We start from the raw sequence: 15,781 nt of genomic DNA, 5'->3' as shown, positions 1-15,781 counted from the left end.
TGCATTTCATGCAGCTCTTGGTTCTTTCTCTCAAGATTTTGAGCAAAGAATAAGAAAGTTGTTAAAGAGAAGGCTGAGCCATCCATGAGGAAGAAGACCCTAACACTTTGGGTTTTGAGAGTTCTTTTGGAGGGACAGAAGGAAGGAAGAGAACAGGATCTTTTTTTTCCCCTTTTCTGTGTCCTTTTGTTTCCCCACCCCCTTGTAATGGAACGTGTTCACTTAAAGGTGGAAGGGAGATTTTGTTATGGTTTTTGGTTGTGTTTTTTTTCCTCTCCACTTTTCATCTCAAAAACTGAACATATGGCACCATAAAAGGAAAAAAAAAATCTATTTAGCTTCAAATAATTAATTTTTGTTCAGAATTTTAATACTTTTTATTTATAATTTTGGTTTATATGTAACTCAAATATCTGTTCCTGATTTTTAAAGAAATAACTTTGGTTTTAATCTTTTGTATGTCAGACCAGAGTTCAAGATGAGTTGGTTCAAGTTCAGCCCAAATTTAAGAGTAATTTGCTAGAATCAGTTGCAGTTTTTCGGGAGGATGTGTCAAACTTTGAAATGTCATATGAAACGGTAAATGAATTTAGTAGTTACCTGTAAGACTTGTACTTATTTGCAGCAGTTGGGTGCCAGAATTTTATTCTGCTCAGCTACTGGATGTTTGATGCCATGGTTGCTAAGCAGTCATCATTGTAGGTCAAACTTTTCAGTATGAAGAAATAAGTGCACACAACTCTGTAAGGAAAGAAAAGAATCCCTGGTGGTACAATTTGCCATGAAATATTAAGTTAGAAAATAATTTCTAAATTAATTTGGAAATTAATTTAGAAATTGTAGTAAATGTTGTGGCATCTTTGCTCACACATCAACATTAAAAAAGATAGTCTCAGGCCACTCACTGGGTATTTTATTTTCAGCAAAAGAACAAAATATGAAAAATGAAAGTCTAGTCCTATTGAGTTTAATTAAGCTAAAGAATTTTCAATTTAATAAAAGTTATCTTTTCTTAGATTGACCATTGTAAGTATTGCATTACCAGGATACATAACTTGATTGGATTTTGACTACCAAAAAAATATGCATTTTGTGATGACCTGTAAATATACAGTGGCATTCAGTCACTTTGAGAATTAATACTCAATTTTTGTTAACTGCTTATTTGAAAGGAAGGACCTATGGTTCCAAGTATTCCACCTCAGGAAGCCAGTAATAGGCTGCAGATCTTTCAGGTAAGAAAATAAACTGTTGAGTTTCCAAATAATTAAAATTAGATCTGCTATTGCTTATCAAAACAAGTTTAGAAAAAGACACATTTACAATCTTTGGTAAATGTGTCTTGGTGGATATTTTGTGTAGTATTATGTTAACTACACTTTAGTTTCTATCAGGCAATGTTTTCCTTTATGTGGAAGGATTGATTGATTGATGTGTAACCTTGCTTCACTCTTCGCGTTTTGTGAGCAGAAATTATCGACTTGAAGTAATAAAAGCAGTAGAAAAGGGAAGAGTCAAGTATGACAACTCGATAATGACTGAAAAGAAGCCAGGTTACATATCAGTCACGAGTCAATCTTTTCATCCTTTTAAGATCACATTTTCTATTAGATAATTGTCTTTCAACTTGTATTTGTTTGTTATGAACCTTAGTTCATGGGTCCATAACCAGTTTTTAATCTATTTTTAATCCTTCTTCCTTTCTCTGCAAGTTACAGTAACTTGAAGATTTTTTTCAACAGGGCTTTTGTCAGTCTCTTACATATTGTATAAACTCTAAAAAATAAATTCAAAGCTTGTGAAAAGCACTAAGTAACTAACAGAAGGTGCTTAAACCTCCTAATGCATCTAATATGTACTGAAAATGGAGTGATTTTGGTTGAATTTGCTGTGTTTATTACTTTGCTAAGAAAATGCTTTGTACTTATGGATAGTAACTGCCAAAATCATTCTTCTTCCCATTTTTCTATGGTGATTGTATCCTTTGGACAGCAATTATACTTTGAAAGTAATTGTATTTTTTGGCACTCTTCAGTGTTTTTTTCAGGCTGTATATTTGACCATCTGATACAAATTTTTTCTTTTTTTTTCTTTTTTTTTTCCCCTTGATGATGTGAAATTCATTTCACATCCCATTTTTATAAAATGCTTCTTCAAATTATTGCTTCTTATATAAACATTCACTATTTGAATTCAATATGTCGATTTGAGTATTACATGAGAACTATTCAAAATTTTAGATCAAATATTTTCAGACACTTAAATATGCTTCTGGTAGAATTATTTTAAGACAAGTTAAGAACTGTTTAATGGTTTATTATTAGACAATTTTACATTAAAACTTATATTATAAACATATTTTCATTTTGTCTGTATGAATCCTAATTTTATCAGGCTAACTTTGATGAGCTGTGGAGAAAGTTTATCACATACTCATCTGGTGAACAGTTGTTTGGATTGCCTGTCACAGACTATGAAGTTTTGCACAAAGTCAGGTAACTGTGGAAATACAACTGTCTTAGGTGTTTATTAAGTATGTTAGAAAGGCCTAGGGTACACCAAAGAGGGAAATATTACAATATGGAAAGTTTCCATTGCCTTAAATTAAATAATAATTAAAAAATCAATAAAAATTTTGATGAATCATGGTCTAATGAATTTGCCAATGAAAACTAATTTTGTTTATTATGGTAACAGAACCATACTAGATTATTTTACTACATGTAAATACTATATAAAGGAGAAGAATACCATGTCCTAGAAATATATATATGTATATGTGTAGATGAGTAAATATACTATTATGTATTAAGATATGGTACAAAGAGCGAACAAGGAAAAGGCAAGGAAAGGTCAGTGTGTTATCCTATATGAAAAATATAACTAGAGCTTTTATGAAAGTCTAGATCTTTTGAGCAGCTATACAAATGAGAATCAGATTCTAAAGTTTTTGCACCAGCTATTTCAATGGTTTGATGATGATTTACACCAGATGAGGATCTGACCCTTTCTGGCTGTTTTTAGATCAGCACTTTAATTCAGATTCAGAGAGTGCTTCCAAAGTAAATCAACTAATTGTCCCCACTTGCCATGCTCTGCTTTGCACTGCAGAGCCAGCTCAGGGTACATAAGCTAGGTTCCTTTTGGATGAATGGAAGTTTTATAGAACTAGACTAAAGCAAAACTTCCCCCAAATACGTTTAGTATGGATATTAGGTCCTTAGTACCAACTGTCTGCTCTTTGTTGTGGATTTTATTCAAGAAGTGTTCTTTTCTTCATTACGAAACATAATCTAATTGATCTACCTCAATTTTTTGTACTAATATTACATATACCAGGTATTTAACTATTGTGAGATATCCAAATAGCTTATTGAAATTATTGGTATGATTTTTTTTTCCCCAGGAAGGAGTTAGGCTTGCTGCAAAAATTGTATGGATTATATGATACTGTAATAAACAATATCAATGGTTATTATGAGATACTTTGGGCAGATGTAGATATTGAAAAAATTAATGCTGAACTTCTGGGTTTTCAAAACAGGTATGTTCATAATATGAATTATAACTGATGTTAAATGCATTAAGATTTAGGTGACTTCAGTAAAGCTATTTGATATATTTAAATACAAAACTTCCATGAATAAAGGTTATCATAAAGTAATACGATTCTCCAAGGAAGAGTGGAATAACACTATACTTTTAGTTAACCAGCCTTTTACCTGTAGTTTTGATAATCGAAGGGTATGCAATCAGTTGAAGAGTCGATCTCCTTAGCTAAACTAACCAAGAGGTTAGGAGAGCTGAAAGTTTATTTGTAAAAGGTAAATTCTTCAACTAGGAGGATTAGCCCATTGGTTTTAAGTCCTGAATACAAGAATAACATTTCTGAGTCTTTTAGAATATTTTATCCTTTTTTAAAAACATTTCTGCCATTTCAAATACATTAACAATGTGGAGTGTCTTAAATGGTATGGGTTTGTAAAAAAGTTACAAATATTGCAGGAATGCTGGAAGCTTAAAATGGTTTTGACCCTGTTGAGAGGATTAGATGTAATTAGTTTGATTCAGAAGTATTTTCTAACGTTTTAATTTAACTCTACTTTTAATGTTTGCAAAAGTACATATATTATTTTGGGAAGAAATATAATATAGAAGACTAGGACAAGGATTATTTTACAACAGAATAACTACATCATTGAGTGCAGTCCCCAACTCTCCTGCTCCTAATAGAGTCCTGTTACAAGCTCGGCAAGCTCCATCCTAAAACAACTCCAGCTTTCTTGGCACTTTCTTTGCACACCCAGTCCTCCTATTAGAACAATATTCCAGAATCTTTCATTGTTAGTTTCCAAAATAAAGGCATGACTAATTGTTGTATGTTTGTACTTGTGCCAGTATTTGGTATTTTAGAGTATATCTATACTACAGTTATAGAGCAGTGCAGGCCTGTTAAAACAGCTTTAAATGAATCTTAGATAATGTTAAAGTCTAATTGCTGAAATACAACGCTCTGCAAGAGCTAAATTATATTACTTTCTGAAATTGACATTTGTTTAAGGTAGTTCAAGTAGAAGCGTATAAAAGGGCAACTTCTTTTGTAACTGCAGTGAAGAGAAAAACCTTCAGTATAAATAGTTCTTTCTTAGGCTGTTAAGTACTCATCCCACTTATTTACCCATCATTTCCTTCCATTCTCCATTTTGTCAATATATCTTATTTCTTGGCATTACTTTGGCAGTTTTTCATGGCTTATCGCACTGATGGGTTCAAGTAACCAAAAAACAGGAGCATAACCTTCCTAAACTGGGGGGAGAGGATCTGTACTACAGAATGGGGAATTTTTTACTTGATTTTTTTTTTTTTGTTATTGGCTTCTAGTCCGGGGTGTCATGGTAGTCTAGTAAATATATGTTTTCCTGAAGGTTAACTGATATATCAAATATGTCATTATAAGGCATAAAATTGCTAAGTGAAGAATTTCCATAGTTTTGAAATTGCACTTTTTACAGTCAGAGTTGAAGGTTGGGTCTTAGATTTGCATTATTTCTGAATTTCTAAGTGGGAAACATTAACCAGAGACTAATAACCTTTCAAGGAAATATGTGCCAAATAGTATTTTTCTTTCCCAAAGTTGAGGATACATATACTGATAGAATTTCAGGGATTAAGAGTCTCTCAAAGAAGCAAGGTGTTGTCAGACACCTAATTGGCAGTATCTTGTCTTTGTGTAAAATGGTATCTCCTGGTTCACAAGACTCAATAAGGGTAACAGCTCTGGAACCTGCAGCATGTCATTCATAATCTGCCTCTTTGCTGTATCCGATTCCTGTGTCCCAATTCACTGAACCTGGCATTACCTCTTCACTAATGAATGAAAAGAATGGCTGCAAACAGAGAAATTTATAAAATATTCAGATGTTTTGCCTGGTTTTCTAAGGAAAAAGGTGATCTGTGATGTCACTATCTGACCATGTCTGTGCTCCTCTTTTTCAGCATTCTTGAATACTTTTTTTTTTTTTTTTAACCTATTGGCTAGTTTCAGCTTTCAACAAGGCAAATTTCTTACAAAATAACCTTAAGTGCCAATGAGTTTTATAAAAGTCAAAACTTCACAGTAGTCCAAAACCAGACACAAAATACTTTTCCCCTTCAGGGAAAGGCAGGCAGGTATTAAACATTCTGTTTGACAGCAACCAGGGAGCTAATCAACATAAATGTACTGGCAACCACACAGCACCAACATAGATCTAAACCAGACACAGACTGCTGTATTGTACCTGATTACAGAAAATGTGAAATTATATCAGTGAGAGGTAGAGAGATAAGCGACAAAGGATGCAAAACCAAGGGAAATATGATCCAGGCTGTGTTACTTTTCCTGCTAAGGATATACTTTATCATTTACATTAGGACATTCCTGTGGTGGGTCAGCTGCTTAATTCTTAGTGTGTAGGCTCTGTAAAAGTGTGGTCAAAGAGGTGAATATTCATTTAACTGTTTTGCTGGGGTTTTTTTCCACATTAGAAGTATATAATTTTCATTTTCTTAGTGAATAGTTTCAGGACCACTAACCAAAAGTAGAGGAGAAGGTGGTCATATCTTTCTAATTTTCATGTCTATCTCCGAAGTGGTATGTTAATATGTACCATGTGTATTACTGGTATTGTAAATTGAAGTAAATATATTTGTACAAGGATTACATATGTGAAATTTAACTAATTTTGCTTTGTTTTCTGTTTGGGAATAAAGAGTTTGTGATGATAAGCAGCAGATAAGCTATGTTTCAATGCAAACTGCAATATTTCTGTTTATTTGCAAAGAACATATCATTGATTACAACTGTTAAATATTATGATTTTTTAGTAGGGCATTTGCATTATTTTTTCCTAAAAAGGCAGACTAATTGACACAAATTGGAATTTTACATAGAAAATGTTGACCTCAATACAAGCTACTTCATATCTCCTTGTCTGTTTTTAAAATTTTTAAACAATTCCTATTTTGACAAAAGAGGCATTTACTACTGTATCTATTTAACTTAACTGCAGGTGCCGTAGACTACCTAAAGGACTCCAACACTGGCAAGCATTTTTAGATCTCAAGAAAAAAATTGATGATTTTAGTGAGTCTTGTCCTTTGTTGGAAATGATGACCGACAAAGCAATGAAACAAAGACATTGGAATCGTATTGCTGAAACAACAGGACATCAATTTGATATAGAATCGGATTCCTTTTGCCTTCGAAATATCATGGAAGCACCAATTCTTAAACATAAAGATGATATTGAGGTAGGTACATACATTTTTTCCCTCCATGTTTGTTTTATATTGTCAGCAAAAATAATATGATTACTTATAAAATGATCACCTTTTTTAAAAATATTTTTACTTCATTAAGGTCCTTGACTCTCAGTCAGAGCACACTAGTTTAAAATAATTTATATTTTATTTAGAAGTTCTTATCCATATGAACAAAGACAGAGGTAGCAGCTGAAATCTTTGGACACTTATTTCTAGATAATCTCTTCACATTCTTCCTGGCCCTATTCCCTATGAATTTCTTAGCCCTTTTGAAACAGGAAAAAAACCAAACTAAACTTCAAATGATCATAGTCACCTAATTTTTTAACTTTGTGGTTGCTTTAAAGATTTGTAAATAAATCAGAAATTTTAGAGGAAGGGTCCATGCTTATTAATATTTAGTATGAATACTTTCCCAGATGTTTATGGCTTCTTCTGAACCATACAACTTCAAAAGATCCCCCACATAACCTGAAAAAACTCTCAATGGAGTTTGCAAGTTTCATAGGGTAAATATGCATGCAAAAGCTTTTGTTATATTCGTACTTGATTTATATGGAAACATTCCAAGGTGATCTACTTAATTTTGAATTAAGCTCTGATTTGAATAGAATGTTGGACTTGATGACCTTTCCAGCCTAAACTATTCTTAGATTCTGTGATGCTATAGATTGAAATGTGATAAGATTGAGAGTTCATCTTGTGATGAGTCTATATCACTAACCTAAACCTTGTAGAAATGATGATTCAGAAATCTTGTTACACAGAAATAACAAAATGTGAAGCCACAGAAATGGTATATCCATGCATTTCCAAGTGTGCATTTTTCAGTTATCCATACATGTAATTTGAGTGAGTAAAATTAGTAGTGTGATCTCTGCATGTGTGACATTTCTGTACTATTTTATAAAATTTCATATATTGTTTTTAAATATTCTATTACTAGACGTGTAATATTAAGAAAGTTCATTTCTGAAGAATGGAGATTCTAAAAAATGGTTCTTTCTTTGCAGGATATATGCATATCTGCTACAAAGGAAAAAGATATAGAAGCCAAACTATGTCAAATAGCTGACATTTGGGGAAGCCAAATTCTGAGCTTTTCATCATTCAAAGGGAGAGGAGAGTTACTGTTAAAGGGAACTGAATCATCAGAAATTATAACGTTGATGGAGGACAGTTTAATGATTCTTGGCTCTTTACTGACCAATAGGTACTTTTAAATTGATTGTGTATGCTATTTTCAGAAACACACTGAGATAGCAACTGTATTATTATTAGGCTAAATCAGCAGTAAATTTGAATGGAATATTATTTTTTAATGAAAAAGAAAGTTACAATGTCTAATGAAAAACTTCCTCAAGTGGAAGACTTTCCTGTATTAGTAGCAAACTATTGTCTCAATATATTTGAATGTAATGAAGCTGGTAGAAACTTTGCATGAGATTCTTCTTGCTCTAAATGAAACAAGTGTTTGGTTGGGGTTTTTTTTCACAATTGTAAGTATTTATTTTATAATAGCTTTATTTAGAATTAAATAATTTCTGCTTCTCATCCTTTTTTAGATACAATGCACCATTTAAAAAGGAAATTCAGAGCTGGATTTATAAACTAAGCAGCTCTACAGACATAATTGAAGAATGGCTTGTTGTGCAGAACCTCTGGATTTACCTTGAAGCTGTTTTTGTAGGGGGAGATATTGCAAAACAGTTACCCCAGGTAAACTTTACAATGCTTGCCTATTATTGTGTATTAAAAGCTATCTGTGTAATAATTTCCAACTGATTATGCTGTGAAAGTACTTATGGTTTTGCTATATATAGGAAGCAAAGCGTTTTCAGAATATTGACAAATCATGGATAAGAATAATGCAACGAGCTCGTGAAACCCCAAATGTAATTAACTGCTGTGTTGGAGATGAGACTATGGGGCAACTTCTCCCTCATTTGCATGAACAGTTGGAAGTGTGTCAGAAATCACTTACAGGGTATGAATTGTTTGATTTTTAATGCATTATTATTTTGTAAATAGTTTAAATGAAATATTAATAGTATTTCAGTCTTACTTTCACTCATGTAGAAAAAATTGAAGAGCTGAAATATTCTAATAAAAATCTTGTTCAATTTTAAAGATACTTGGAGAAGAAAAGACTACTGTTTCCTAGATTCTTTTTTGTTTCTGATCCTGCCCTTCTTGAAATTCTTGGACAAGCAAGTGATTCTCATACAATTCAGGTACAACCTTAGTGATTTTTTTCTGCTTATAACAAAAAAAATTAGAATATGGAAAACATTTAATAAATTAAAATGTAACCATTTTCTTCTCATAAACTTTGCTTGAGAAAAATTTTTGTTTCTTGCTCTTTAGTCTATAACAAAATATGAAATGGATATCTGTAATTTAAAAAAATCTTCAGAAATCAGAACACTAGAATATGGTCCTATCAAGTGATTTGCTGGTCATTCCTTTCACAACTAAACTAACAGAAGGGACCCTGTGAGACTTTCCTGCTTTGCGTATTGCAAAATTCATCCAGCTAATCTGGATTGTTACTGAAGGTTTATAGTCCGACTAATCTGGATTGTTACTGAGGGTTGATTGAGATAAGATAGTTGATCTCACATAATAGCTGATCTCTGTTCTGCTAGATCACCTCTGGAAACTGTAAAAAATGAGCAAATGGAGATAAAATCCTACACAGTCATTTCTGTAATTATTACCTACAGATGGCCTGAAATTCATCTGTAGGTTCAGATGAACCTTTGCAGGATAACCTTATTTGAGATTTTTTTCTGTTTGCTAGTGTTATATATTTACATTGAATGACTTCTGAATTATCCTTACAGCCACATCTGCCTTCCATATCTGACAATATAAACGAAGTAGACTTTCATCCAAAGGATTATGATCGCATACTGGCAGTCATATCAAGAGAAGGAGAAAAAATTCCAGTAATTCTCTGAATTTTTTTTTTTCAGAAATGTTGTTAATAGATAAATCATTCTATTATTGAACATATAAGTATATATTAAATTTAATTATTGTTAATTACAAATGAACATTTCAAGGATTGGTGTAACAAAACTATAATATGTCTTCATTAAATAAATTTCTAGTATGTTTATTGAAATTAAATCTGTAGTTGTCTTGAATAGAAATTTAGTTCTTGAACTGAAGTTTGGTAACTATGTTCTATTTTGCACCTTTTATTAATTTTTCAGCTGGACACTCCAGTGGTTGCAAAAGGACCAGTAGAACTTTGGTTGCAGGATTTATTGCGTGTGCAGCAGATTTCATTGCATGGCATAATTAGGGCAGCATATTACCAAATTAGTGACCCAGGATATCAGTTGCTGAATTTTCTTAATCACTTCCCAGCACAGGTGAGATTACAGGATGTGGATTTGTGTGTGCAGTCTGGATCGGGGCGGGGGGGGGAGGTGGGATGTAAAGAGCATATGGGTTTGTCTATATGAGGAAGTTTTCATAGAGGAAACAAGGATAAGGATCTACTCAGTAGAAGGCAATCCTTAATGACTTCAGTTTTGGTACCCTGTATATAGCATAATATTTTTCTTGTAATCTACTTTAAAATGGCTTTTTTCTTCTCTTGGCAAATATAAAGCAGAGTTTATATTTTCCGTGATGGATATTGAACCCCTTTCAGATGCACATAAAATTTCATGTGCAGATTGATTTCTCTCTCATAATTTAAGATTGCAAGAGCTATGATTATGATTATTTATCTCATCATTTACAAGATTTACCTCGTTCATATATTTGTCACTAGGATAATGCAGTCCAAGTAGAAGCCTGTCTTGAAGGATTCTAGTTTGCCTGGAGACTCCTCCATCTTACTGATAATTCATAAATTTCATTAACAAGTAATGAACTGTTTCCCATCCTGTACAAATTCTGACTCTGTAATTTGCTAATCAGTACAGTGCTGGGTGTAATTCTTTTAATAGAAATTCTGCAAATATTAAAATTGGGCAATAAATTGCTAATTTAAAAAAGATTCAGTACACTTAAATATTTAATAGAATTATCTTAAAGCTGTATTTATGATGTAATTATGTATTATCTCAGCAGTATTTATTTTAAAAAATCTACTGCTTATCTTTAAGCAGATAAGGACTGTCTGTCTTGTTTGCATGTCAGACATTTTGAAGTGGCTTTTTTACCATCTGTAAAGATCTTCTTTCCCATGTCTTGCTAATCCAAATGTTTTTATGTTCAAAGAATTGTGGGGGGGTGGGGGGGTGGGGTGGGGGGGAGAAGAAAATGGTCTTTGGCCAAGAAATTTAAAGTACAGAGAAAGAAAAGCTGTGTTACAGGACAGAGAAGAAATTGGGCAAAATACAAATATTTAAAATGTTTTCTTTCCTTCAAACTGCCTTTTTCCTGTCTCAGAAGCTTCTGTTATAGGTAGCATGAAAAATTCACATCCAAAGATTTTTTTTTTTTTTCCTCTGACTAATCGATCATTCTAAAATAAATTTGGTTTAGACTCTACTGATGATAGCCTAATGATTCTAAAATGGTGAGATTTTTCCTGCTACACAATCTCTGTAACCATGAACTCACTACAGGTATAGGGAGATAGAAAAGTAGAAAGAATAGGTGAGTCAAATTTTAGGTCTTGGTGCTTTGTGAATGTAGAAATGTGGGGAAAAAAGGTATTGATACAGTTCTCGTCTATCCTGTTTTGTCATGGGTGTGCCTGATACTGTAAATCAAAACCAGTCTGAGACTGTAGCTTACACGCAACATCCTATAACTCTCTAGATTTATTTGGAAGCAAAATAACTTGTAGTTCAATGTGCTCTAGGCTGTACTCCAGTCAGGACAGCATGTTAGAAAGATAGCAATCCATCCCATGTTCAGTAGAAACACACAGCATTTTTTTTTTTTAAATGTTCTTTAATTAGCTACAAATTCGCAATGGGAAATTTTCACAAGGACTTCTCCCCACAATTTAAGACCTGTTTGTTTGTGATACTAGAGTACACTAAGGGATTGTAAGTGAAACTGACACTTGTCCTTAATTTGCGCGTGTCTCAGTATGTGACAAACTTTCATAAAAGTTTTTAAATGTTTTCTCAGGAGTTTCCAGTACCACAGCAGAGCCAATTAACTTAGGCACAGTATACTGGTGAGATAGCATCATGCTGGATGTAGTGATAATTTGGGACTCTCTACACCATAATTTATTGTTCCTGTTACTCCTAAGGCTTCTATAATAAGGCTAGTGTTCAACAAGTGATTCTTTTGTATTTTTTTCACATATTAAATTTGTAGGTTGGATTACTGGGAATTCAAATGTTGTGGACACGTGATTCAGAAGAAGCTCTACAGAATGCTAAAGAGGACAGAAAAATCATGCAAGTAACCAATGGGAGATTTCTGGAGATTCTGAATATGTTGATTAGCCAGACCACGCATGATCTTTCCAAGTTTGACAGAGTGAAATTTGAAACACTTATTACCATTCATGTGCATCAGCGTGATATTTTTGATGATTTGGTAAAGTATAGATTTTGATTTCTGACAATTAAATGCATTTTCTGTCATAATAATTTTTCTTATATGTGGTAGCTAGTTACACATATATGCATGTGTTTGTAAGATGCCCATAATCTCACTGTAGTAAAAATAGTACATTTTTGCTTAAATTAGAATAAAATCTATCAGTTCTGTCATCTAAATATTTGCTCCAAATTTTATACTTTTCTTAGAATATTTCAATTTTCCACTTCTCCCTACAGAATTGTTTTGATAGACAAAAACCTTTTAGTATGTCCTTTCTTTGAAAAACTCTTGTATTACTCGCATAACTAAAAAAGTTGAGTCTGCTGAGGGTGTTGTAGCTTTACCACTATAGATAATTTCCTCATGGCTTGTTACAGAATCTCAGTAGTGGGTACTAGGCTGCATTTTAGCTCCACCAATTCTAGAATTACGGCAATGATAGCAACATCTTCCATATCTCCTGGTTTCTTCTTTCTGTCTCTCCTGCTTCCTCGGAGAGCAGGCTACTGGGATTCTCCTTCTGGTTCCTAAGGAGAATACGTAGAAGACTGTCCTGGTTTCAGCTAGGACAGAGTTAATTTTCTTCCTAGTAGCTGGTATGGTGCTGTGTTTTGGATTTAGTAGGAAAATAATGTTGATAACACACTGATGTTTTTAGTTGTTGCTAAGTAGTGTTTTATACTAAGTCAAGGATTTTTCAGCTTCTCATGCCGCCAGCAAGAAGGCTGGAGGGGCACAAGAAGTTGGGAGGGACACCGCCAGCACAGCTGACCCAAACTGGCCAAAGAGCTATTCCATACCATATGACATCATGCCCAGTATATAAACTGGGGGAGCTGGCTGGGAGGGGCGGATCGCGGCTCGGGAACTAACTGGGCATCGGTCAACGAGTGGTGAGCAATTGCGTTGTGCACCACTTGCTTTGTATAGTTTAATTCTTTTAGTATTACTATTGTCATATTATTATTATCATTATCATTGTTTTTCATTCCTTTCTGTCCTATTAAACTGTCTTTATCTCAACTCACGAGGTTTTTTCATCCCAGGGTTGGGGGGGAGTGAGCGAGCGGCTGCGTGGTGCTTAGTTGCCGGCTGGGGTTAAACCACGACAAAGACAAACAAACAAAAAACCCTACTAAAATCAACAGATAATACCAATCCTATACTTGAACTTTTTAGACTGTGCTAAATTGTTTACATTCCTTTATTCTTTGAGGAATGTCATCCCTCAACACTACATCTCTCACATATTTTTACTGCTGACACAAGCTTATTAGATTCTACACAATTTGCCTTCCATGCCTCAGTCAGATCCTTCCTTCATCATGCCCTTTGTTCCAATGTGTTTGGTGGATTTAGCAGTGTGTTGTTTGCAAATTTCAGTTAGAGGGTGAGCTGCACTACCAAAGCAATTTAGACTTATTTGATTAACACAGATGTTGTGACAATCAGGTTAAGTGATCAGGACATTTTTTTAATATCAGTTTAGCATACATCTGAACATACTATGTGATGCTTATATGTATTTCAGTTTACTTACATAGGAACTTTAACCTGAGTAATCATTCATTATTCTCATACAAATAAGCATTTTATCACAGTTATCAAAGACAATAAATGTGGATGCTCAGTTATAATGTATACATTTATTTACTTTCTTTTAAGGTAAAAATGCACATCAAATCACCAGCTGATTTTGAATGGTTAAAGCAGTCTAGATTCTACTTTAAAGAGGATTTTGATCAAGTCTTGGTATCCATTACAGATGTTGATTTTGTTTACCAAAATGAATTTCTGGGTTGCACTGATCGTCTGGTTATAACACCTCTTACAGACAGGTTAGAAATACAATTATGCATAATGAATGCTTTTAATATATATGGTGTTTATTTAACATATATATACAAAGGTGTACATTCTGAATTAAGTCCTGTGTGGGCTAGGTCATTCATGAAAATCTTCTCATACATTTGCTGAATCATACTCTTTTAGAAAAGGTAAAATAGAGTCTCACTAGTTTGTACGCTAATTTACACTTAGTAATTCCTAGAAAAAGTTTTATCACTGCCCAGTCTTAAAAAAAAGATTTAGTAACAGAAATGAATTGTTTTAAGGTTATATAATAATGTATAGTTTAGCAGTATTTCTATACTGAAGAAAAGATTAGGTCAAATATTTTGAATTCTGTAATAAGAGATGCTATAAAGATGTTGTGGCCACCGATGTCTTTGAAAGTCTAAGACAACCAGTCAGTGTCTGTCTGTCTTATTAGTACTGGGAAACAGTTTAGATTTGTCCATAAGAATCTAGATGTCGATGAAGTCCCAGCTGTAGGCACTCACCTGCCATTCTTCTGTAGCCAGGCAAGCAAATGAACATTAATTTTGTTTCAAATGTGGCTTAACAATGAGAACTATTTTTCTTTTTTCCTCTTGGGAATTTCTTGGCTTCACTTTTTGTCAAAATTCTTCCTCCATTTATTCCTTTCTTGAGATGTCACTTTTGACCAAATGAGAAAATAGAAGGCCAAAATATACTTCACTTGCAAAAAGATACCCTCAAGAACCAAGAATAACTTCCAATCTACAATCATTTACTTTGCTACCTATGTGGAGTATGTGTCTGTACAGCTTTTTGAACACCTCTATTTTTCCAGAAGAGGTAGCACTGCTATTGTGACAATATGAAAAGTTCAGTACATTTCTGCAGTGAACTGTCCTGCCCTCAACAATCAGGTATTTTTGATGCAAAATGTTAAGTTCTACCCTAAAATTTGCCTTGACCCCAATGGAACTGTAGAAGTAAAACCTTTATGTCACTTTTAAGTTTCTTATTGGTTAGAAAACATCAAGGTCCCTGCAGTGCAAGTTTGGCATAATATATTATAGCGATTCAAGCTAAACTGTAGGAACTAGTTAGTTATTAAACTCTGTTCAATTATGGATTAAAACCAGAAATATTTTAGTTAGAAATGCATTCAGAGTATGTTGAGTTGATTTGACAGTGAAGATACCCCATCATTTGTGTAGGAACTTTGTCATTTAATTCCTTTAGCGTTACTCTTCCATACCTTACCATGAACGAAAATCATAACTAAGACTCACATATAACTAAAACAGTAGTCTAAAGTTTTTAAGACTTACCAAAAAAAAAAAAAAAAAGAGTAAAGCTTAGGGTTTTTTTCTTAGAATTGTGAAAATTTTTTACCCATAATTGTGGAAGGGGCCTTATATCCTTATTCTTTCACACCTGAGGATTTAGACAAAGTTAACCTAACCTAATGAAATGTATACAGATTAAGATACTGCAGAATATGATGAGGTGGCAGAATTCAACAGCAGAATCTGCTCTTTATAGCTGCCAAAAGAGTTAATAACAATTTAATTCCTTTGTGTGGTGTGCATTAATTTTTTAACTTGTTTAATAGTCAGTTTGTAACAAACTA

At 33.3% G+C, this 15,781-nt stretch overlaps 1 protein-coding gene across 1 annotated transcript in view; it reads left to right on the top strand.

Moving 5' to 3' along the window:
* The window catches only part of DNAH8 (dynein axonemal heavy chain 8), a 148,112-nt gene that overhangs the window by 43,715 nt on the left and 88,616 nt on the right, over window positions 1-15,781 (top strand). The window contains 13 exon segments of the mRNA XM_050893244.1: window positions 466-579; window positions 1,173-1,235; window positions 2,395-2,495; window positions 3,407-3,544; window positions 6,552-6,792; window positions 7,818-8,017; window positions 8,370-8,523; window positions 8,628-8,791; window positions 8,936-9,038; window positions 9,651-9,755; window positions 10,026-10,187; window positions 12,106-12,330; window positions 14,002-14,174. Coding sequence (XP_050749201.1) covers window positions 466-579; window positions 1,173-1,235; window positions 2,395-2,495; window positions 3,407-3,544; window positions 6,552-6,792; window positions 7,818-8,017; window positions 8,370-8,523; window positions 8,628-8,791; window positions 8,936-9,038; window positions 9,651-9,755; window positions 10,026-10,187; window positions 12,106-12,330; window positions 14,002-14,174 — 1,943 coding nt within the window.

This window comes from Gymnogyps californianus, chromosome 3, assembly GCF_018139145.2.
Source record: "Gymnogyps californianus isolate 813 chromosome 3, ASM1813914v2, whole genome shotgun sequence".
In the NCBI taxonomy this organism is placed as follows: Eukaryota; Metazoa; Chordata; class Aves; order Accipitriformes; family Cathartidae; genus Gymnogyps; species Gymnogyps californianus.
The sequence above is the reverse complement of the archived record's forward strand: the minus strand, read 5'-3'. Positions and strand labels throughout refer to the sequence as shown.